The sequence below is a fragment of the Pungitius pungitius genome, chromosome 10 (genome assembly GCF_949316345.1).
Source record: "Pungitius pungitius chromosome 10, fPunPun2.1, whole genome shotgun sequence".
Classification (NCBI taxonomy): Eukaryota; Metazoa; Chordata; class Actinopteri; order Perciformes; family Gasterosteidae; genus Pungitius; species Pungitius pungitius.
In genome coordinates this window covers 17,941,013-17,966,573 of record NC_084909.1, presented here as the reverse complement: position 1 = coordinate 17,966,573, position 25,561 = coordinate 17,941,013, and the positions used below count along the sequence as shown (strand labels likewise).

At 47.4% G+C, this 25,561-nt stretch overlaps 1 protein-coding gene across 3 annotated transcripts in view; it reads left to right on the top strand.

Annotated features, from left to right (window-relative positions):
• The window catches only part of fgf14 (fibroblast growth factor 14), an 85,803-nt gene extending 60,502 nt beyond the window's left edge, over positions 1-25,301 (top strand). For all 3 annotated transcript variants that reach the window (XM_037487890.2, XM_037487891.2, XM_037487892.2), the window contains exons 3-5: positions 1,193-1,296; positions 23,837-24,035; positions 25,109-25,301. In XM_037487890.2, coding sequence (XP_037343787.1) covers positions 1,193-1,296; positions 23,837-24,035; positions 25,109-25,251 — 446 coding nt within the window. In that variant the 3' untranslated portion in view covers positions 25,252-25,301. The remainder of the gene's footprint in view (positions 1-1,192; positions 1,297-23,836; positions 24,036-25,108) is intronic.
• The last annotated feature ends 260 nt before the right edge of the window (positions 25,302-25,561 follow it).

The window sequence follows — 25,561 nt, the reverse complement described above, 5'->3', positions numbered from 1 at the left end:
ACGATCAAGTAAATACTTAAAGCGGAAATACCATTACATTGGTTTTACTAGCAGGTTCTTTTATACGTGTTTATGTGGAATACCTGTAAACTTTGAATTAAGACAACTTAACAGTTTCTTTGTGCTGTCTATATTCTGATCTGATCACACGCAGGCCCATTATAATATATATTTTGGTATCTCCAATAGGTTTCTCTGTTGCATTTAAGCATGTAACTATAGAAACCCCCAAAATACAAGCACAAGCATCAACAGAGTGCCTTGCTGACTGGTTTTAGAATCATCCCTCAGGTATGGGAAATATAACGCTGACCTTGCAGTTACAGTACTTTAATTTTCCAACAGCGCCCTAATTTTTCAGCCTTGGGAGCTGAAATGTCTTCTTAAATGACAGCTGTAGTATCACACAGCCTTACCCTTCTCTCTGAGAGGTAAATGGACCAGAGAACGATATACTCAACGGGGAGAAAATGGTATTATTACCTTGTTCTGGCACTGGTCCTGTGGAGCGCTGCAGGCTAGGTGCTTCATTTGTTTCCCCTGCTTGGTGCTCACGCTGGACGATCCACATTGTGTCACTTAGTCCTGTCAGCATGAGGAGACGTGGCACGTGCCATTTCTGATAGAAAGATCGAGGGAAACCCATATAGTGAGAACAAGAGATGCATAATATCAAGCGGTGGAACTGCCCAAGAAATGCAGTAGTCATGCAGTAGTTCTTTCAGCCTTCCTCCCGGCCTCCATGCCAGCCGACATCTTACAAAGTCAGCTGTCATTATGTAGCTTTAAATCTCACATATGCACTGACACTTACCGTATAAGCCAGACCAGTCCTTTTTTTTCACTCTAGTACAAACCAGCTAGCCGGGCCCATGGAGTCTGCTACAACAGAAAAAAGGCCTGTTAGATCTGCCACACACCAACAATGGCACCAATTACAGCTTCGCCTCCAGCAGCTCTGGCCGGTGGCAGCTACGCTCAACTAGTCACGCTCCCCGGCCCTGCTTCAATGCATCATCAGCAATTACCAAAATGCTACAGCTAGCGATCCCATTATTGCACTTGGTGAGGTATAAATGACAGGCCGCTTTGCATGATGAATCACACAATGATGTCCCAGTCTTGTTTAGATGTGTCTATGGTAATCAGTGACGTATCCGTGTGTTTTCCTCTTCACTTGTGTGTTTTTCAGCTTTGTTCAACCTCATTCCTGTGGGCCTCAGAGTCGTCGCCATTCAGTCCGTGAAGACCGGTTTATACATCGCCATGAACGGGGAGGGCCATGTGTACACATCAGTAAGCCGGCGTTTCTGTTCTTGTTGTTAAAGTATCTGAGCATAGCTTGGCCATGTACATACTGTAAGTAAGTCTCAACGCTTACTTGTCTTGTTTGTGGGGCCCACACAAAAACATGGATGTTCATGAACATGTATGGATAAAAACATGTTTTAACCAGCAAGCAAAACAAGTATTTACAATAAGGGAGCCCTGAACATGTCTCAGACATTTCCCACACTTGCAACAGTATAATTGTATTTTTCTGAAGGTTAGGATCCCATTTAGCAGAAAGTCGTGCAAACGGATTTCCATTCATCAGGTTAAAGGTTTTCATCCAGTGACATAATTCAGCAGTGAATCTTCCTGTCTCTCTTAAATCTGCCTATGTGCTATTCCAAAATTCACTTAAAATGTGTTAATATTCTGGTGGATTGGATTGGGTTGATGCTATTGGCAGATGAACGCTTTGGATGGATGCTATTGGCAGATGAACACTTTGGATGGATGCTATTGGCAGATAAACGCTCTGAAAAATATGTTTTGCATTTAGTAAAGTAACAGAAACGCAGACAGGCCTGAGGAGCAGGGATTTTTTCTCTTAGTGGTCAGCTGCGTGTTATTGACCAGCCTTGTTCAAAATAAACCAGGCATCTTGGGGGGGCTACAGACGACCCGAGGCGGTGATAAGTCCTCAGTCGGCATAGGTAGTGGTTCTCGTCTCACTTCTCCACTCTGTCTTCTCCCGGTCGTTCAAATCAATCAGCAGGGAAGAACATTGGGAGCACCGCTCCTCCCCCGTAGAGGTGAATCCATCAGAGTCACCGTCTCTTCTTCCCTCTGCTGTCCTCATGTTCCTAATCCTCCGATCGGGGATTCATCTTCTTCTCCATTCATTACCTTGGTTCTTCTACCGTACAATGTAGCGGCATGTAATCTTGAATTCTCTAATACTTAATTGACTTATATTTATATTTGGTTACAATGCACTTCCGTTTTTCAGAATCAACTTTGAAGGTTGCATAAATCCAGAAGTCCATGTTGCTTTGAAGTCTGTGGAATGCAGAGTATACAGGCATCATTTGGCCTACATTTCCCAGAAGCCACGTCATTTTTTATTAACCAGAATTAATTTGGTTATTCTTTCACAATAATACATTTCTATGGCTTTGACTGTGAATACAGGCTTTGATAATGAGGGACGCTAATTCTTTTTTAGCAGATGAGATGGATCAAAAGTAGAGTGCCACTCTTTTAGGAATTAGACAGAAAGCTCCATTCAAGGCCTCCGGTGCTGCATCATATCCTTTTGTGTGAAGCACCCAGGGCGCAGTGCGCGGCTTGAATGACAGCGATAGCATCAAAGTGACTGTGCGCCTCGTACAAAGAAGAAAGAGGAGTTCAATCATCTAACCCTTTTTCTATCTGCTCCTTTTGTAGTTGAGCCAATGAACTAGCTAATTTCCCTTCCAGGCTGCTCCCTCATTCGGGCGCTACTTCTTCTGAAATGTAAAGGGGGGGGGGGGGTGTAGACGTCCGCGGGAACACGAATGTAATCTTCAGATAGCTGTACTGTGTTGGATTGTATAGTTTTGTTACATATGATGAAATGGTTGTGTCGAAAAATGCAACTCCCTGCTGCCAATTTGGTTTGTCTTCCCGTCCTGTTAATTCAGTTTCCTACCGTCTCTCAAGAGAAAGCGTTTGGCATTTCATGGATGGCCAGTTTTCTTTAGCTCTATTTCCCCCGTTCCCTCTCTTCACTCGTCTCTGACTGGCTGCAGGCTTTCTCTTAATCAGGAGTCTGCACTCAGCTTAATGCTACCTTTCATGATTGTCAAATTGACTTGCCACATCACTTAAGTGGCCCTCTTTCCAAAAGAAATCCTTGAAAGGACCAATCTGGAGTGGCGAGCTTTAGACTCACTTGTTACAGTGGAGGCCGTATCATCAACGGTTTGAGCACTCAGAAGCAAAGGGATCGCTATCCCGTGGCGCCCAATTCCGAAATGTATGAAATCTCCAGGGGGGGGGGGGGGGCTGAACGCGAGGGCTTCCACCATTTGCATCGCTACAAAAAATGTACGCACACGACAGCAGTGTGTGAGGCTTATCCAATGCTGCTCTCAAATTGGCTGCTCCTTTTCTGCCTTTGGAAATATAACAGTTACGGTCCGAGTGGTAATCTGCGAAACTGTCTTAAAACAGACTTTCTCTGTATCGACCAGCAGTACAGTTTTATTTTCATACAGCTCATAGAGAAGCCTGTGACTCGCCCGGTCACACAAGTATAAGCAGGGAAATAAATTCATTTCAGCGTAATTGTGGCAGAAAACTTGCGCGTCAAACAAAATGTTAGCAGCCCTGTTTTTCGTGAAGACTTGGTGAACTTTGGTACTCCCCAATCTGGTGTGACAAGCTCAAGGCTCAAGTGTAAAAAGGAAAAAATCTCTATATATAATGGAAGGTAGAAAACCTCTAGTTACATTCAACCATATGGGCAGCATCATTATAATTCCTCAGAATTGTAACAGCTCTTCTGTGTAGAAGCACACATGTGTAGATGTGTGTTTCAACTGCATGCGGCATCGTTGCCCAACAGATGGCTTCGTGTGAACATGTTTTTTGGTGTTGATTTCAAATGGGCCACGAATGAAAGTGATCTCTTTCACAGTTTCATGGATGTGCTACGGAAGGATAAGCAATGAAGGTAGGGCATCGTGAGCATTTTACTAAGTGTTGTTTGTGACACATTTTCCTGTTTCCATATGTATTTTACTTATATGACGTACTAGTTTGACCCCAAACATTAACCATTTTACTTAAACCTTACTAACCGTTTTTTTGCCTCAATCTAAATAAACTAAATAAGTACCTTGAAATGCATAACAATGGCATAGACAATGCCTCTGAAATGATCGTTCAACCCTTTCAACTAATTCAGACTTACAGAAGAAGCAGACACACTTTTGCCCAACATTATACAGTATGTCCACATAGAGTAGCTATATTTTAATTTATTTAGTTCACGATGGTGTGAGGAACACACATGCGGTGGCCCGCCCCCTGGTCCCCAGCGCTTACGGTGTAAAGGCAATTTAAAGCTATTAGGAATGCTTTTTACAATTCTGTTTCTTCACAATGGGGGGAACCTCATTATTTCCGAAGCGGCGCTCCTTTCTTGCCTTCGATGGCTTTAGAATGGATGAAGTCTCCTGGCTTATGAAACTGGGAGCCCCCCTTCAGTGGGTCACCTGTTGGGATTATGCCTGATTGAGCAATAAATCATAAAATACACTTTCCAGGTCAGAAGCTTAAGGTCTATTAATGTCACATCTGCCCATGCTACTCAATCACTCTGCTTTTCCCCGGGTTATTTGAGGCAATTAAGAGTCTCCCAGAGGGCAGCGGTTCTCTGAGTCACTGGTTTACATGACTGGTATTTATGGTATATGGTAAACTATTGCAGCAGAGGGAGTGAGTGTGCTAGGTGGAATATTAGTAGATACGTTATGGATCATCAGTCCAGAGCGCTTACATCAACCAAGCCGAGCAATGTACTGTACATATCCCAGGTGGTGAGAGGGTTTTGAATTAGTATTCCATCAAAGTCCCGGTGGATCGGCTGTGGATCATTATGGACATTGACTTAGTCCAGGCAGAGCAATGAGGTCCCGCTTGCATTAGCTGATTAGTTTATCATTGGCTCATTTGTTAGCTTCTTGGAAAGAAGCTGAATATGATGTTCAATCAAACTTTTGTCAAATGTAATCTGTGGATTCTCTCATGCCAATGAATTTGCAGGCTTAAGTAATGGCAACATCTTCATGTGCCAGTCCCTGATTTCATTTCCATATATCCTTTTTTAAAGAGATCTTAAAGCCTTCCATACCACTTTGATTCTTTAAGCTCTCCCTCAAGCAACAGGAGTTTTTTCAAATCTAAAAAATTCTTAAAGGAACAATGTGTAGTAGCATCAAAGATCAAATTCTTTTTTCTAATCCCCCCCTCTCGAAAGCTGTGTCTCATAACTCACTTGCAGAACTTTAATGTGTGCTATATGGAACAGATATGTATCATACATATGTAACCTGAAGGTACTTTGTGCACAAAAGAAGCACATAACCAGCTCTCTTCAAAGTGCTCCATTTGAAATCTATTTGAATATGCTTTAGGATTTATTGCTTTATCTCTGGGCTTTGCTTTTGCATTGGCACTGTCTCATGCTTCACAATGTCCTCTAACGCACCAGCCAACGTTGTACCGTATAGTTGCACATTAATAGCAGTGTGATTTCTGGCATCTCAGAGGACCTGCTAAGGCCTTTGTGAGCTTCATATAAATCATTTCTCCTGTTTCCCCGAAGTCATGTATCTATATCTTCATAGAAGCATGTTCCAGCTGTATCTCTCCTCCCTGAGTAGGCAGACGTTCTACCATTGTGGCCATCAGCCAACTATTGATCCGTCAGCTAAAGCCTACACTAAATCTCCCTCATCCTTCTGGGATAATCTGTACATCTCTATTGAAATGGAGTGGCCCGAAAAACACAAAAGGCCGTAGGTAGTCGGCATAGTATGGATGCTGCGGGGAGAAACTTTGCCGTATCTATAAATTATGTGCTGCTGACAGGTAATGGGATAGCAGGAGACTGGAGAGAATACAAATGCCGCATCGAGTGGTTGGAAGAAGAAAAGGGGGTTACAAAACGAGAGAGAGGGGAATTCAGCGATGTGTTGGCAATATGATTAGTGGTTCATGCGCACAGCCACTGCGTCTTGCACCCATTTGTCAGTGGCTCCTTCTGCCGAGCAACACACTATCAAACGGACCCACTATTCATTTCATATTCATTAGAATTACACGCAGGATTATGAATTCATTCATTTGTCATCATCGAAGGTTAAGTAGAGTAAAAATAGTCCTTTCTGGGTACTTACTAAGAAATGATATGAACTTTCTTTAAAGAGACAGTCTTTAGGAGCTCTCATAATACCCATAGGGGAGCGTTAGAATGGCTCCGCAGTGGTTATACCTCGAGCTGATCTCTACACAGTCCTGGAATGGCCCAACTTATGTTAAATCATATTTTTAAATTGATATCTCAGAAAAGCACAGAGGGATTTATTTCCATTTTGGTTTCCAAGGTCACTGTGACCTTTTACACCATTTATTACACACATTTTGCTTCAACTGACTTCTGTCAGGGGCTCAAAAAATTGAAACTCTAGTTTACTACTGCTGTGACATCGTTGCTAATGGCTTAAAGATATTTGGTGGTCACAAGGACTGGTTTTTTTAAAGGAATTTACTTATTATAGCAATTAATTCTTGCTTTTCAAGACAGTATAAAGATGTACAGTAAGCATTCATGAAGTTTAATTTTCTACTGAATCAAAAGCCTGGATGCACAAGTGAAATTGTTACTGAACCCATTTTAATCCTGCAGCATCTCTGCAGAGCGCTCACTGTAGATTGCCTTGTCGCTTACGCTCTGCTTTGCCGTGTCACATTTCTTACTCATGGAGAAATGACGTTGGCCATCATGGAGGTACTGCAACTGTCTGGATTTTGATGGGCCGTGAACATCCGCCATCTTTTGGAATGGACCCCGTATTGTAAATAGAGTGAAAACATAGAACTAAAGGGTATATGCATATGACTTGCAATTGAACCCCAATAGCTCTCTTGATGGGACCAAGAATGAAAGCAGTATTTCACGGGAATAACTTCCCGTTGGATTCCTGGAGCAAACGTTTTAGAGGTTTCAAGAAACATTTGAAGGATTTTTGACAGATTACACTGTGAAAAACTATTAAGTTACTGCTTCTTAAAGAGGACATATTAAGAAATGTACCTTTCACAGTCCTAGTGCACATACAGCTTCTCTGAAGTGACTAAGACATAAACTGTGAAATAAGGCGCCCTAGTCAGTCTTTTTGTTGTCAGATCAGAAATATCATTCAACAACAGGTTGAGATTGGACTCCTCTTCCCATCTCATACAGGCTCAATAGAATAAACCGCATACCGAATCTCCTCCCACAGCATTTAGCTATTTTTTTCACTTAGTTTGCATCTGCAACATCAATTCTCAAAAAAGCATTATAAGCCTCTGTCAAGGTCTCCTTGTTTCCAGTGCCATTGTGTTTCCTTTGAAGCAGCTTGAAGGGGGTCTCAGGCTGCTCTCTCTCACATATGTCACGATGCTGAAATATAGATGGCATCATTTTCATTTCTCCATGAATCAGAGCAAACTCGTTTTCGCCTTTTCACTGTAATAATGACCCTAGTTCTTGCTTAATTGCCTCCTCGGTGTATAAATGTCAAATGCAAACTATACACCCGCATCTGTTGCCCCTCAACATACTCTTCATAGAGGTATACAACTTGTTTTTTGAGTCAGACAATCTTAAAAGATCAATGCACAAGCTTTTTTTCTAACTTTATACTACGCCATTACTAGTGACTAGTTGTACCCATCTGCACAATTCCATTCAACGATTTAGTGGGGACTGGTCAAATAATGGCTATTACATACATATATATGTGTGGTATATACCCATTAAGATGATTAAGGTCCCATTAGGCAGCATATAGCTACCTTGTGATTGACAGGCCACTACCTCTACCGTATGTATACAGCGTCTCTACCTCAGTTGTTACCTCAAAATACGGTGACTTTCGCTCACTGGCTGCAAAAAAAAGAATCAGCGAATTCCAAAACGCCCGGATAGCAAAGGCCAAAATAGCCAACTCGCTCGAGGCTTCAAAACCGCAGTCCACAAACGTGATGTGTCTCATGAGAACATCAAAGGATGTCGGGGTCAGAAAGTGAGGGCTGGTACACTGCTTCGCGCCGCTATCAGATGGCCTTGAAATGAGAACAGCCGCACCTCTGCATCCTTTGATCAGACAAAATACTTTTTCTATCTTTGCCCCCCCTTTGATGGTAACGGAACATTAAGGCCCCCCCGCGTGTCTCGTTGTGTTCCTTTCTGCGGCGCTCTGTGTCTTTGTCGGTCTCTTTGGGTGTCGATGTGTCTCTCTGTCTGTCTGTCTGTCTGTGTGTGATGAGCCGCTCTTCTCTTCGCCTCCCTCTCAGATCACACGCATAGAGCCCATGTAGAAGAAGTCCAATGTTGATTGACATGTATTTTTCTACAGGTTTTATTTCTTAGGTACTATATGAGATGGTGTCCTTTCTTTACAACATATTTGTAATTGTCAAAGGGCCAATTGTAGTCAAGAAGCACCACCACGATGCTCGCATTTCAATTTTTTTTTCTAATGTCTTAATTATGGGATGGATTTTCCTTGAATTTTCTACCGACATTCATATTCTCTTTAGATGGAATTATCTTATTGATTGATCACTAATCATCATCACTTCACTTTTCCTCTAGCGGAATCAACAAGCTTTTAATTAACTTTTTAAAGGGACTCTGGTGAATAATCAGCAGCTCATTTGCACATTCTCTTCATTTATCTCCTCACTTTCATGTCACTCAAAGGATATTCTGCTACAGGTGGCTCTGAGCTGCAGTCAACAACCACCCTCTCGTTTAACCAATATGCCGCGTTGATAAAATCTTTGTTTTTTTTCAATAGAAAACGCTTCCTCTGTTGGGACAGAGGCCGGTATAACATATTTGCATTGCTCAGTGTAGGTACTTGTAGTTACTTTTGCAGATCTTCCCATGAAATACTGACACACGCAGTGGCACCATGGTGTCAAGGTTCGGTGCTGGAGCAGGCGGAAGCAGGACTCAAACGCAGAGGTTCTCGACAAACGTGCTCTTTAATCTTGACAAGAAAACAACGTGCTCCAACGACGAGTGACACATAGACAATGACACGACAAAGGACAGCAGGCACACAGGGCTTAAATACACAAGGGAGGTGCAGGTGATTGGACACAGGTGGAATCAATCAGGCAATCACAGGACAAGGCAGGAAGTGAAGTTAACCCAGGACCACAAGAGACATGAAACTTCAAACTAAAACAGGAAGCGAAGCCAAACCGTGACAGAACCCCCCCCTCAAGGACCGAATTCCAGACGGTCCTAAAGGGGAACAGAACCGGAAAAAATCAGACAAGGGGAGGGAGGGTGGGGACCCGACGATCCTGGACCGCGCGGGGAACTCCGGGTGATGGCGGCCATGTGTCGGGTCCTTCGGGGGGCCGGCCGGGCCTCAGGGTCTCGGGGGGTCTGCCGGGTCGGCGGCCGGGCCTCCGGGTCTCGGGGGGTCTGCCGGGTCGGCGGCCGGGCCTCCGGGTCTCGGGGGGTCTGCCGGGTCGGCGGCCGGGCCTCCGGGTCTCGGGGGGTCTGCCGGGTCGGCGGCCGTGCGTCGTGGCGGGGGGCGCCGAGCAGTGCGGCTCCGGCGTCGTCGTGGCGGGGGGCGCCGAGCAGTGCGGCTCCGGCGGTGTCGTGGCGGGGGGCGCCGAGCAGTGCGGCTGCGGCGTCGTCGTGGCGGGGGGCGCCGAGCAGTGCGGCTGCGGCGTCGTCGTGGCGGGGGGCGCCGAGCTGTGCGGCTGCGGCGTCGTCGTGGCGGGGGGCGCCGAGCAGTGCGGCTCCGGCGTCGTCGTGGAGGGGGGCGCCGAGCAGTGCGGCTCCGGCGGCCCAACCCCTGACCCCACCCCCCCCTCAAGGGCCGGATCCCAGACGGCCCCCAGGGGTGGGGGGGAGAGGACCAAGGGGTGGGAGGGAGGGGGCACGATCAGGGGCCGTGGGGACGGGCCAGGAGACTGGACTCTGGGGCCCGGAACGGGCGGAGGCTGGACTCTGGGGGCCGGTACGGACGCTGACGGGCGTCTCGGCGCAGGAACGGGCGCTGACGGGCGTCTCGGCGCCGGAACGGGCGCTGACGGGCGTCTCGGCGCCGGAACGGGCGCTGACGGGCGTCTCGGCGCAGGAACGGGCGCTGACGGGCGTCTCGGCGCCGGAACGGGCGCTGACGGGCGTCTCGGCGCCGGAACGGGCGCTGACGGGCGTCTCGGCGCAGGAACGGGCGCTGACGGGCGTCTCGGCGCCGGAACGGGCGCCGGAACGGGCGCTGACGGGCGTCTCGGCGCCGGAACGGGCGCTGACGGGCGTCTCGGCGCAGGAACGGCCGCTGACGGGCGTCTCGGCGCCGGAACGGGCGCCGACGGGCGTCTCGGCGCCGGAACGGGCGCCGACGGGCGTCTCGGCGCAGGAACGGGCGCCGACGGGCGTCTCGGCGCAGGAACGGGCGCCGACGGGCGTCTCGGCGCAGGAACGGGCTGGGGCGAGCGTCTTTGGGCCGGCTCAGGAGCCGGGGCTGGAGGGGTTCGTCTCCTCCTCCTCCTCGGGCTCCTCCTCGGGTTGAGGATGTCCCGTAGCTCGAGGCACGCCTCTTGATAGCTTCTGGGCCCGAAAACAAAGTTTGTTTTCCGCTGCCAAAATGGACTTCTCACGTCCAAGTAGTCGGGGCCCAGATCGCTCCAAGACTCTGCTGAGTCCTTCTTTGGTCGTGTCATTCTGTCAAGGTTCGGTGCTGGAGCAGGCGGAAGCAGGACTCAAACGCAGAGGTTCTCGACAAACGTGCTCTTTAATCTTGACAAGAAAACAACGTGCTCCAACGACGAGTGACACATAGACAATGACACGACAAAGGACAGCAGGCACACAGGGCTTAAATACACAAGGGAGGTGCAGGTGATTGGACACAGGTGGAATCAATCAGGCAATCACAGGACAAGGCAGGAAGTGAAGTTAACCCAGGACCACAAGAGACATGAAACTTCAAACTAAAACAGGAAGCGAAGCCAAACCGTGACACATGGTCCTGGATGGTTGCACCAGGCAACGTATCCTCACAGAATCCTGATATCTTAAAGACTATTCATTATTTCGTTGCATTCTCCTCTAATTGAGCTACTTAAAAACAGAAGTTAGGTAGCACATAAATCAACTTTGACATCAGGTTACTCACCTGGACGCAAACGGGGGGTCTCCTAGGTGAAAGTCCTTGTGTTCCTGTGGTTCGGCGGTCGAACGCGCCGCCCTTCCAACCTCAAATTGCCGTTTCCATCAGTGTATGATTCAATGTGAATGGGTGATTGAAATGTAGGTTCAAAGCGTCATGGGTTGTCCGAACACTAGAAAAGTGCTGAACCCGTCCTTTTACCGTTTCCCCCGGCCTCCTTCATACTTCTAATTTTGTTGCATTGTATGAAAAAGGCATGGCCAGGGGGAGTAGCGCCGGAGGGCTGCTGGGATACCAGTACACTTTCTCTGTGAATATGAATTTATGAGCCAATGCAAGTGGCTAAATGGATACATATAGAGAAATGTAATCAGCCCTTTTTAAAATATTTGGTTGTTTTGAACGTCCCGCAGCATTGTGGAAATGAACAGATTACACATATTGGACTAATGCAAAAGAGCTCCTTTTATTTTAGCTGCAGGTAACAAATCCAATACAGCTGATAGCTGATTGGTAGGTTGCGTGGTTTCTTTCTGGCTGCTGGTGAATCATAGGGCCTGAAAGGTGGAGCCATGCTACCTTTTATCCCCAGAGAGAGAGACAGCCTGTCAGGGAATCCTCCGCCGTCCTCCCCCTGCTGCACACACACTCAGGCTGAGTGCTCTGCTTGCTTGTCAACAGGGCTTCAGGACGGATGGATACTGTGAATGGCCCCTCTACAGTCAAATTTAACCAAATCTCTCAATCCTATTATATATTAAACCGTTTTGAAGAAATCACAGTAACACCGCTTTGTCCTTATAGTGCATATTTCTTGTCATCTATGACGACCTCGGACATCAAGGAACACAGACAGCTGGTATTGGTTGGGCTTGATTTATGTATAAATCAGAGTTCAAGCCCATATACAGGTGGTACGAATCCTACTTACAATGAAAATGATTGTGACAATCCTGGGAATAGTCTAGATCTGTTTAAATCAGTTTTAATTATGTTGTTTGGGTTAAAGATTTTTTACTTCTTATTTTCTTCAAATCCTTCAATCTAAATTCTAAATTTATGTATATTTATTTTTACTGATCCATGCTTTAAATGTCATTTATTTTTTTAGTTTGTCCCACTCTAATATTTAATTATACGTCCTTTCTTTCTAAAGGATGTGTAGACCCTATTTATGCGGATCCAGCATAAACCCACCTTGAAATAGCACCGAGGCAGACAGTACCTCTGCCTGAATGGAGGGGGCGTGAGAGAGCTCGTGGGTCGTCTTTATGCTCGTTGCTCTGATTCTGCACTTCTTCTTCAACTGCAAAAATGGACGGGGCTGTAAATGTATTAATTGAAGCATGGCGTAATAAAGCATGGAGTAATAAATCATGGAGTAATAAATCATGGAGTAATAAATCATGGCGCAGCTGAAAGGTTTGCGTCCAATGACGGGACAGAAGAGTGACATCAAACAGGTGGTAGACAAAAGGCCGTGCTACATGACAGACCCGACCATGCTCCCACTGCTGCAGAACATACAGTCCGTTTTTATTCAAACCGAATGAGCAGTTAAATGAATCCAATGAAGTCATTTGATAATATCAAATCTCACATTCAAACAGCTTTGCATTAGGCCGTAGAATTGAAATGAATTTTTGTTGCATGTTTTCAGCCGCAGGTCAAAACAAGACTAATATGCTAATATATACTAAAGTTAGCATTGATGGCACCAGGCTGCTGTATGCAAGATCGACTACCCATATGCCTAGTGATCAAATCATCAGCCATTACCTTGGTGAATGTTTTTATAACCTCTGGTCAGATGCAACAAAAAACAGCGACACACCATCACTAAAGATGAGTAAGAAGACCACCACGCCGGACGTGGAGACAGTTACAAATCAACACTCAATGCTCTCCCCTCACACGCTGCAGTCGCTTCACGCTAAACGGAGGCTACAGTTCGCAGCCAAGATGAGGAGGATGTCGAGTGCAACGGAGCAAAAGAGAGAGAGAGAGAGAGAGAGAGAGAGAGTCACCAGCTAGTGGTTCTACAAGTAGAGGATATGCATTTCCTCTTTAAACATAAGTGGGGCAGCGTTCCTGAGGGTGCAAACCGAGCAGAGGAGAAACAGCTCCATACACCTGTGGCATCTTATTTCTTTCTGTGTGTACTCGGGCTGGCCGTGTTGGCTGATTCAAATGGTGTGTGTGTGTGTGTGTGTGTGTGTGTGTGCGTGTGTGTGTGTGTGTGTGTCTTGCTATAAGCCCGTCAGCTTGCTGTAGAGGCCAAACTGCTGGTTCTCCCTGACAAAGAAACGACTCGCCAATCTCCAAAAGAATTCTAGCGGCGCTGACACCAATCTGCCACCAATTCACGAATCAACAGTGGATGTAGACACACACACACACACACACACACACACTCACAGACATATATCCTTCAATGTTTTAAAGCGATTTGCTTTTTCGTGGTTTATCAAAACTGACCCAAAACAACACATCATTTGAGAACCATCCCTGCTGTTTGCCACCAGTTTTTTTGCTGCGGCTTATAAATCCAGCAAAAACTGCACAGCAGGTAGTAACAAAATAAAACATTTCAATACTCCAACAGCAAAAGGGAACAAGGATTAACTCCACCATTTTGAAACATATTTCATGACAAACCGTCATCTGTCAGGCAACAGACGAATACAAAATGAGGTGTTTGGTCAAAGAACCCATGTTTCTGGCAGCAGCAGCAGTAGGTTGCCCTTTAACTTTCATTAATTATGAAATAATAATACAGAGAAAATCTCTAAAATAAATGTGTTTCTCTGTAAAAAAAATAAGGAAAATTCCTGTAAATATTATATGTTATATGTTAAAAAATAAAAGTAACAGAATGTATTACAGCATGTGAAGTTGTGCAATTGGTCTGGTAGGAACACGTTAAAATGAATGAATAGATATACACATAGCTGCAGGGCTTTGGAGTGCTGACTGCTGGCTAAATGTATGCTAACTGTGTCATGCTAACTGTATAATGGCTGCAAATATGACGGTTCATATTATCTGTCGACAGACATTTTATTCCATTATTCAGTAAAGTAGACACAGTGCAGATGGATGACACCTCACCACATCTGCATCCAGGTAACACGATGCACAAATCACTTCACAAAACAGCACAGGCTGTTCTCATCTGGTTAAACGAATGCGGCGTAAATGGTAGGAATCCCATGAAATGATGGTGTGTGTTAACCAGATTGTCAATCAGGAAGTAAAAAGATCTGCGGTTTGGCAGTGGGTTTGGATGGTCCAAACAAAACGAGCCACCTCCCAGCCAGGTACAGCCGGCGTTATTGAGTCAACGGGGTTCATTTCCCGCATAACTTTCCATAACTTTCTTCCGTTCGAGGCACTAGTTATTTCAACCCAATCAATCATCTCCCCTTGAACTTGTGCATGTAATGAGTCGATTGTTTCACTTGTTGCTCTTAAGGAAGAGTTCATTACCAATGATAATCTTTAAGATACCCTTTCATGTTGTAGTAGTCCTGTGTGTCCTCTCATCAATCCTTTCATCAAGGCGTCCATGAAGCGCTGATGCCTTCATTAAATGTAGCCGATGATTTGCTGGAGCTCATCTAATGCAACATTTGAGTCAGCACAGGGCATCACACCAGTGGATTATTGCTTTGACATTTTGATTTGAGGTTCCTCATTAACAGTTTGCCTTCCTTCAGGCTGTCATACTCAATAGTGCATCCCGTTGAGTGCTCCCTTTTCTTTGTCAGATAATAAGGAGACTAGCTGGTTGTGGGTTATTGTCGAAAAATAACTGTTCTGTATTAAAAAAAAAACTAAAAAAACCTGAAGACACACACATGTGTGCACTATCCATGCAGCTGTTTCTCCACATGTGGGTTTGATGATCAGACAGGTCTGCTGGAGCCAACGTGACTGTGATACATATGAGAGCATTAGGAATGCAGCTCAGCTTTCTGGAGCTTGACCTTTTTTCCACGGATTAATAGGTTTTCGTACAGGCAGCATTAATTTCTTGGTTTCCCGCAGTTGGGTTATAGCGAGTGCCCCATCTGCATACCCCAGCCCCCCCCTCCACGCGAGCTCCACTGTCACCTACATTTAGGAAATGGTGACACTCTTCATGTGATTTATTTATCTTTTATTTTGTTATTATTATTTATCTCTTTGCTCTCCCGTATTTTACAGCCTGTTTGTGCTTTTTTTATTTCAAACTCCCACTCTCTGCGCCTGTCTCTGCCTTTTTTTTTTTGCTTTAGTGATTATTTTTCTTTAGAAATCCACTTTTTCCCCCAACCACTCTCCTCTGCCTCCACGTGATTGTTCATCTCTTCCTTTATTTCCGCTGCTGTTTTTTTTTTCTTCCAGCAGACCACACGGTCTCTGATTATGTGACGGCTGAGTAGTTTTTGGCCACCTCGCGCTGTCTGTGGCCAAGGTCAATTATGCCCCCCCCCTCCGCCAAGCCGTGGAGCCGCTGAAATGGAGCGCCGGGAGGGACGGGGAGGAGGGAGGGAGAGAGGGGGGAGAAAATCAACCGTTTGGTGACGCAAACCAAATGATTTGATTTGCCGCTCGGTGCGACCGAGTCTCTGCGTCTCTCTTTGTTCTTCCACGTCTTTACCCGTTTGGGCAGAGTTTAACGGCAAAGAACTTTCTCTCTTATTTGTATCTTTTGATACACAGGGATACTCATTTGGGATTTCACTTCATATTCAGCAATAATGTAAGTGAGTGCGTTCTGGTGATCCGGTGAGTAATCAGCGCACCTGGACACCGCGTCCAATCACAGCAGCCCACTGACCTGCGGCGCCGCCCACCTGACCGAGGACGAAAAAAAAAAGAAAAGAAGAATTCATCGACTTGTTGAGGCAACTCGGGGGAACCGTGAACATGAACTATTAACCATGAGGTCTCCTCCAGAGGTTTGGTGAGGAGCGAACACTCATAAAATAATAAGAAATAGAACAATAAAGCAGTGCTATTATGATGTTTAGTCCATGTTTTGGCCTGGACATTCTAAATGTTCAGTTGTGCGTATATAGCTTTATTTAATATCTTATTCGCTCACCTGTCCAGATGGGAGCCGCCCCTCCCATTTTACCCCCCGACATCAATAACCATCAACAACAATAAGCAACCCTTAAACAAACTGCCCACCGCTGACACACAATAAATCTTAATGCGCTCGATAAAAAGAATAATGATGGGGCTGAGCTTGTGTGCATCGTCCAGAGGGAGGGGGGGGGGGGGGGGGGGTTATAATACGACATTGAACATGCCAGACGCTCAGGGGGTTATCAAATGCAGCTCAGTATTTTTATTGCGTCAGTCTGCTGCACGTCTGTCTGTGTCTGCCCAGCTGTTGGAAGCAACATTAATGGTTTTTATCCTAATCCATTTTTTTTTTTAATAGTCTGTTAAAAATAGAATTAGCTTGCGTAACGTGGACGCCGTGGTGGACGTCCCACCACGCGCCTCAACCTTCATCGCCACTCTGACCTCTCATCGCCTCTGCTGCTGGGAAACTGTTTCTCACTGTTCATCTCAGTCGAAGCTGTCGTTTTGTGCGTCGTGCGTTTTGTCGCCTCGTCACTCGGGGGGGGGGGGGGGGAGAATGCCCGCGGTGTCTTCGATCAAGGGCGGAGAGGACACTTACGGCCCGGGTGCTCCTCGGGATCCTTGCGGTTCCTCCCAAGTGTCTCTCGGCTCTGCTTTCAGAGGATAAGCTCCGACAGGAGTGGTGCTCCTCAAAGGCTAATGACACCATAATCAGGGTGTTCCACACTGAGCACTCAGCTCATACTGGGTTTCCAAGGCAGATACAATGGATGAAATTTGTGAAGTAAGTATAGAATTGAAGTAGGTTGAAACTAGGGAGGTCACGACCCTCACGTTATTTCTGACATAACGTGATTTCAGGCCTCGTTGCCACAGTGTGTTTCAGTCCATTCCATCCCTGTACAACTGTACAAGGGTGAGCTGATTAGAAACTGTAGGTCAAAGGTCACTGTGACCCAAAGCTTTTGGGCATTACTGTAGCTGCAGGGGGCTAATTAGGACAGTTTCACAGGATGTAAAAGTGATGACATTTTGTACAAACACGGACGTAAACATTAATCTTCAGCTTTTGATGGATTGCCAAGACTCATTTCAGACACCTTGGTTCGTCCAATCAGCTGCCAGGTTCTTTTGGAAAGCGCTGTCCTTTTTCAAAGTGAAGGCCTCCTGCAAAACCATCTGACACGTCGGGCTGCTGAACTGCAATAAGATAAGATAATGAGATAACGCTTCATTGATCTCCTGGGAAACTGTTGTGCAGCAGTAGCAGTACAACAAAAAAAGTGATTTATGAGCAAATACCTCCACAACTAATGACACGCCCATCAGCCTCGCAAATCTGAAGACTCAACGTGGAATGGTTCATCCCACCTGCTTTAGGTTTGATTTTATTTAGAAGGGAAAGTCATTTTCAAAATCATCCTACACAATTTAAACTTGTATGTATTCCTTATCATGGGTCCCCTGTGGCGCAGATGGAGATTTCTTTTTCGGTGTGAGCTGCTCCCAACAGACGCAGTGAAAGTCTTCATTGTAACAAGGGTGCTTTGATTTAATAACGCCACGGTCGTTTGGCAAACCTCTTTATTCCCCTTCTGGCGCGGAGATGAATGGGCGGCGGCTCGGGGAGAGAGACGCGGCGTCTCGCCGTTCATTCAGCGTTGCCACATCCAAGTGTAATAGAATAGCTTCATCATCATTCCAGGTTGAGAAGGCAGTCCTGGATGAATTGATGATAGAGACATCGTATTTGGGAGGGATGAGCCCATTTGGGGTCAACCAATTAAAATAATGTGTAAGGAACAGAGAGCTTTGCTGATCTTTCCAAAGCCGCAGGTGCAAGGAGGTCAACGCCAAACAAAGTGTATGATCTACTGGGAACATGAGCTAAATGAGTAAACGAGTGCCCTCACATCTCATGTCAAGGTTGAAGGCCAAGGTGAGAATGAGAGTTGCATTTCTTCGGAGCAGGCCATTAGGCCCGGCTCGAGACCCGATCATAGCGAGATGGACTCGGCAGCGCTAATCTTTTTCACGACTGATGGAGGTCCATTTCACCTGCCGAGGCCGTTTCTGCGACATTATTACATGTCAGCGTGGAATAAAGGTGACCCCCCCAGAGCAGTTTGAATATGAATTATGAATCCGACATCTGCTTTATTCTTGCGTAATATGAACCGTTAATTATTAATAGGAGTCCACTGCAATTCAATCCGGAGAGACTTGTTGAAGTTTGAACAGTGCTTTATTATAACATGCATTCATTTTGTTATTGCAATGTGTTTGGGGCTTGGACCCCATCCAGCCGTAGGAAAGACCAGGGGCCGGGATGCTGAGCCGAGCTATATCCCCCCCTTCGGGAGTCCAGACACTGGTGATGGTGGTAGAGAATAAGTTGCTCCAATTTCCTGATGTGCCAGGTACTGCTGTAGATTGGAGGTGTCAGGGGTGGTGGCGGGTCGCCTTTGGTGCGCGCTGAAATGACAACTGACAGCAGAGAGAGAGAACAGTCTTTTAGCGTTTGCCAGCCCTGATGCAATTGGTTTACGGTACCACCCACATCTAGTTGGCTGGTACTACCTGACCCCGCCCCTAATCAGCTGGCCGTGTGCCCCCATGGAGAGAGGAAGCCTACCGAGAATGGCAACGCCTGTCCAGTCTTCCTGACTGAATTTTCGCCTAAGCTTCATTTCAATCCGGAGAGACTTGTTGAAGTTTGAACAGTGCTTTATTATAACATGCATTCATTTTGTTATTGCAATGTGTTTGGGGCTTGGACTCCATCCAGCCGTAGGAAAGACCAGGGGCCGGGATGCTGAGCCGAGCTATATCCCCCAAAACAGGTTTATTTTATGATGAATAAAATAATACTTACGGCCACTGAGGAGTCCTAGCCAGACTTTAAGTGGAGCTGGTGGGACAAGGGGGTAGCTTGGTAGGGGAACATATCATGGGTCACGGGGAGTCAAGAGCCGATAGCGGCCACAGTTAACAAGGAAAGGACAGGAAGATCTCGTTGAAACACAGACAAGGACACGGGGGCAAGGGAAGCCGCAGGACGTAGCGAGGGCCTAGCTGGGCCACAGTAAGGCATGGTGGGATTTCAACAGATCCCGAAGTAAAAGAGAGGGTCTACGAGACCAAAGGACGGTATAGGTTGGGGGCGAGAGACCCACGCCAAGGGCAGGGTGTGGTCGTGTAAGCCCGCAGACAAGATAGGTGTGGTCACGGTCGACCGCAGAACAGGACAGTCAGGGTCAAGGGAGACCGCAGAATAGACATAGTTGCGGAGGACCCCTCACAGAACAACTTGACCGGGTTCGCTCAGACCGGGAAACAGATGGTCACATGGTGTACCTGACTGATCCTGTGCGCCCGCTGAACAGCCCTGCGTCGCTTGACGGGTCCAGCTTGGACCGGGCCCTGCTCAGACAGGCAACTAGCCCTGATCTATAGTGACCTGGTCGCGGGACCGCTAAACGGAAAGGTAGTCAGCTTGACTGGTCCCGTGAGACCGCGAAACAGAGTGTTGTCAGCTTGACGGGTCCTTTCGGACATCTTTTGGGGAAATTTATGTGGTCCCGTTAGACCAGGAAACAGACACGTTAAGCCAGGTAACGTTAAACCTAGGAAACACAGCCACGTTAAGTCAGGTCACGTTCACTTAGGAAATTAGATTTTCTTAGGGAGACTGGGAGGAACTACGCCGGTCCCCTGCATAGGGGACGCTGACCTGGCCTTCCGACATGCCAAAAGGGAATGCACCACCACCACCAGTTATATGCATGCTTACCCGCTCATTTACGGCTTATAGATCTTGCTTTGTACGTACTGCGCTACGACCAGGGCGGAGGAACGTCACAACCTCTGACGACCCCCCTGCCCTGTTGGCTGAGAGCTTGTCACTGGGAGGCTAGCAGATCTAGCAGTTATTACCTTCTGGAATTCACAGACCCTCCTAGGCTTCCAGAATCCAACTCGCCATCCTTGATGTGGGAGAATGTGTGGGTTGCCGCGGCGCAACGTACCCTTAGGCAGGGATGACGAGGAGATACCTTGGTTTATAGTCAAGTAGCTGCCCCTAAATGAATGCCCTGCGTACTGTTGGTGCCAACTTCTTAAGCGGATAAATATTTCAGCCAACCAAGAATAATTTTAGCCCTTAGTTGAGATTTCTGGCCGCGCTTGATTGTCACGCTAAATGGAATCATCTGAAGAAAGGAGGCCCTGGTCTAGCCAGCCGTGGCTTTGACCAAAACCCCCCCAAAACACAGCTGGCCTGCATGCCTCCATGTTACTGATTCAGAACCGCTGTTGCGCTGTTACACTAACACATTGAAACCACTGACACTCACGCTCCGTCAGTACCGCTCCTGTTCCCATATCGGTTGCGGCTGTTTGCATACATAAGCCGCCATGTCCTGCTAGCAGCATGGAAATACGCTTCCCCGCGGCATAATGCGTATGGCGAATTAGCCTCTTCGCGCAAACTCTTGTCATCATGCGACGAGTGTAGCTTATGGTTCCGGTGCCTGGTTCTTCAACGCGGCTGCGTTTTATGGGCAGTTGAGTCGATACTCATTCCCATCCATGGTTTTGAAAGGGGCCTGCCCGTGCTGCAAAGCCATTCACCGCCAGCCTAGGTGGCACACCGGCCCTTGTAGAAGGCGACCCAGAACACAAAGTCTTTGCGTGTGGAAGTTGTTGATATGTTCAGTTATTAGTTTCCGCAGCCATGTTTGTCCCGTAGTTTCCTCCAGGACTTTAACGCCCCTCAACCGGCAATTTCAGAGATCTCCCTCCATGAGTTTGGAGCCCATCTGTGCATCCTTATAATCAGCCCATGACTGGTTGAATGGGTAAGCGCAGCTCTGTATTACTTCCGAAAAAGCGCTTCAAGTCGATTTGTTTCTCCTGAACAACTTTTATACGCCGGTATTATGCTAACAGGATGGATGGAAAGGACATAGTTATCTGACCAATCACAGCATTGTGGTTTGCGCGAGGCTTGCGTAGCTTGCTAGCCCAGCACAGTTGGTTGACAGCTGCCAGAAGGGGTAACCAAGCACGGAACGGACGTGCACCGGGTCCTGTATGCATGCCCCTGTGTTCCTCTGAAAACGCATGACCATGAACTGGGCTTTTTAGGACCTCATGCCGCTGCTAGGACTGTTGCGAGCCCGATGCCGGTGGTTAACGTGTTGCTGACGGGCAATCTGAGCTGAGTGACCCAAAGCGCCGCACGGATAGATTGCAGTTGAATGTCGCTTGCGGTCCTGGGCAGTGATTCCATTTCCACCAGGCCTATTTACCGGGACTTGTTTCTGTATGCAGGAGTCGCGCAAGCTTCCTTTTATTTTATTTATTTTTATTTATTCATCCTTATATTGCTTTAGCTTGAAAGCCATGCACCTGCATAGGCACATAATTATGACACTTCCCCCTTATTGCTAGTGGTCCTGTATTTATTTATGCTATACATTAGCTATAGCTTAGCCTATTTGACTAGAACATCATGTCCAGTTGTAGCAGTTATTCCGATCGATTACTTGTAGTCAATACGGTGGACCCGGCCTGAGTACCTTAGAAGCTTCACGGTACTGGTTGCCGACCTGTTACTCCCGTAGTTCACGCTGAGCTCGCTACCCAGCTCTGTAAGAATCTAGCTAATGCCCCCTCTCAGGGTAAACATTACATTACACCGCGCAAACAACGGTAGACGCCAGCGCTGCGTGCTCCGCCGTGGAGCGCTTACTTCAAACACCACGGAGCGTCACCTCGCGACGCTGCGCTATCATCACATGAGGACAGCCGGACAGTGCTAACCGGGGAATAGCTTCGCATCGCGGAGCGTGTCCATACGTTACCAGCTTAGTATCTGCTTGCTTACCCGGTGGACGATCAGGGAATGCGGGTGCCTGTGAATGCCGAGCTGCTTCATTCTGCATGGATGCGGAGGGTCGACTTGCCGAGTGTTAGCCCATCAAGGAGCTGCTTGCTGGACGGAAAGCTGCGCGTTTCCCAGGCGTTGGAGATGAAGGTGATTTCCGTCCTCGATGTTCCGCAGTAGCTGAGAGCCGGTCCGGGGTGTAGCGCTCTCTCGCAGTAGGAGCTAGCGCCGCTAGTGGCAGTGGCAACTCGTTGAGGCACTTCCTGTTGCAGGTTGCGGTGCCTGTGGCTCTGTGGCAACTACCGCGGCGAGTCGCGGCAACTGCCTCGTGTGTTTACTCGGTCAAGAGACCAGGTCCTCGGTCGGGGGAGCTAAATGGACCGGTGCCTCAAGTTAAAGGAGCGTTGCCACGATCTATGGGAGCGATGCCTCGGCTGGTATCGGTACCGGGAGCGCGTGCTTACGCTCCCTCAGCGCGAGCTACCGTTAAGTCCTTAACACCTCGACTGTTTATGCCCTGGCTCTTAATAACACACTTGTAGTTTGGCTACTTGATTTATTTGTACTCTATTGCTTCTTGTTCTGTACCCTCTGCTGAATGCACTTCTTGTCCCTTGGATTAAATCGTATGCTAAATTACATAAAACATAATGGGTTGTTTCAATTCGGTGCGGTTGGCAGGGAGGGATCGACTCGCTCTCTGCCAGCTGTGAGCCTTACCCACTCACACCTGGGCAGAGGGATGCTTGGTGCTCGGACCGCGCAGCGCTCTTACGTTTAGCATAACTGCTTCCTGCTGCGCCTCATAAAAGTGCTACTACGCCGGTGGCTCGCCGGCTCAGATTTTGCTTTAGCTTTTCGATCGATCGCAATCAACCGACTTCCCATCGGCGTTTACCGCAACATTGTTGTGTCGGACAACCTTCTTCTTCCTCCCCAGTTCTCTCTGCCGCTGAATAATAGCTTGTTTGATGGTCAACCGGTCACATGCACAGATGCGCAAGGACGTGCGGCTGAGAACTAACTCGATTTAAACGTCAACCGGTCACATGCACAGTTGCGCAAGGACGTGCAGCTGAGCACTAACTCGATTTAAACGTCAACCGGTCACATGCACAGTTGCGCAAGGACGTGCAGCTGAGCACTAACTCGATTTAAAACGTCAACCGGTCACCTGCACAGTTGCGCAAGGACGTGCGGCTGAGGGATAATAGTTTCTCTTCCGGAATCGTCTTACCGAGAATGCCCCGCAGTCAGAGCCAACCTATCGCATCTGGTTTTGCGTTGCAATGACACCTGCTCACGTCTGGTGCGCTCTGACTCGCCTTTGGTGCGCGCTGAAATGACAACTGACAGCAGAGAGAGAGAACAGTCTTTTAGCGTTTGCCAGCCCTGATGCAATTGGTTTACGGTAACACCACCCACATCTAGTTGGCTGGTACTACCTGACCCCGCCCCTAATCAGCTGGCCGTGTGCCCCCATGGAGAGAGGAAGCCTACCGAGAATGGCAACGCCTGTCCAGTCTTCCTGACTGAATTTTCGCCTAAGCTTCATTTAGTTCCATTCAAATGGAGTTTTCTATGTATTGTTTCCTGTTTCTCATCCAATAAAACCCGGTGCTTGTCTCTGTCTCTGCAGGAACTCTTCACAGCGGAGTGCAAGTTCAAAGAGTCGGTGTTTGAGAACTACTATGTGATCTACTCGTCCATGTTGTACAGACAGCAGGAGTCGGGGAGAGCTTGGTTCCTAGGGCTCAACAAAGAGGGCCAAGCTATGAAGGGGAACCGGGTGAAAAAAACCAAACCAGCTGCTCACTTCCTGCCCAAGCCATTAGAAGGTATGTACGGCAATGCCAACACTTAATAACAGCACCCAGGTTTAGGGAGGGTCCACGTGGATGGATTCCCGCGGCATCGCCTCCGCACAGACAGTCAAGTATCCCCCCCAGATGCCCTGTCTCCTCCTGTTTGAACATCACTGCGCCCATTAGGAACCAATAAGCTCTAATAATAAAAATAAAAAACTGATTTGGATGAGCCGAAACATTTGATAGTTTAATCATTTCATGAGATTTGTTAGCGATATGAAAAACACTCTGAATGCCTCCAGCTTTATCCTCCACAGGTTCACATGTTAAAGGTGCACAACTTCCAAAAAACAGAACTCTCAGATCGATTCGTCCAAACCTGAAGCCTTGGTTTGCCACTTGCTATTAAGGGCTTGATTTGATTATTATTTTATTTTTACTATTAGTATCATGAAAATAATTGTGTAGTTAAAGCTTGATAAAAAACAATCTTGAAGTTTTCAATATTTGTTTACTTATTATCTCTTCTCTTTTTGGTGCCTGCAGGACTTTATCTGGTGTCCACTTTGCAAGAGTCCTCATTATTGTAAAAAGTGGTTTCTTTCTGCAGAAGAAAACATAACGTGTAGGATGAGGCACGAAAAACAGTAAAAAACACTAACTACCTTGTTACATTATAAGAGATTCCCTTTAGGGATGGTAGAACTATGCGATGCATCAACATATTCTTCTAATTATTTGCTGACTTGATGCTTTTGCTGCCGTACGTGTAGTTCACTGCAGTGCAGCGTGGAGACTCAGTCGGTTACCAAGCTGCTTCCCGAACGTTTCCGTCATACAGCTGCTGTGAACTGTCGGGTAATGAGGCACCTTTTGCTGATTTGTTGAAAAGCATATCCTTGGATTGAGAATCAGCCCCGATGGAGACAGAAGCAGGTCAGGATGTTGAAGGACATCCATCTTCTTAGAAGTCATTGGAAAATATTGGAAAAAAGGGCACAACAACTAATATTATCAGGGGAAAGAATTTGTTCTCGCTAACAGCTTTGCTCTCTGCCTCTCTGCCCCTATCCCCCCTCCCTAACCCCCCCCACCCCCCCCAGTGGCCATGTACAGAGAGCCATCGTTGCACGACGTTGGAGAGACGGTGCCCAAGGTGGCCGCGCCTGGCAGTAAAAGCACAAGCGAGCCGGCGGTGATGAACGGAGGCAAACCTGTCAGCAAGCCGGACGAGCCCGCCACATAGCCCCGCCCCCCGACCAGCGGGAAGTGGGACGGGGGGGAGGGGGACGGGGGACGGGGGTGGTACACGACGGAGACTCAAGCCCAGACCCTCTTCTCTTCTGTGGACCGGATGCAGGCAAAAAGCACCCTTCCCTTTCCTTCTCTTGCGACTCTCCCTCCCGCCTCGCCCTCCCTCTTCTGCAGGCGGCCCCCGGCGCGGACGCAGAGGAGGGGGCCAGAGGATCTCTGCTCATGGAATGCCTTTAGATTCCACCTAAAAAAACTGTGAGAACCCCGTGTGAATGCGGCACTGTGCTTGCAAGAAACCCCCC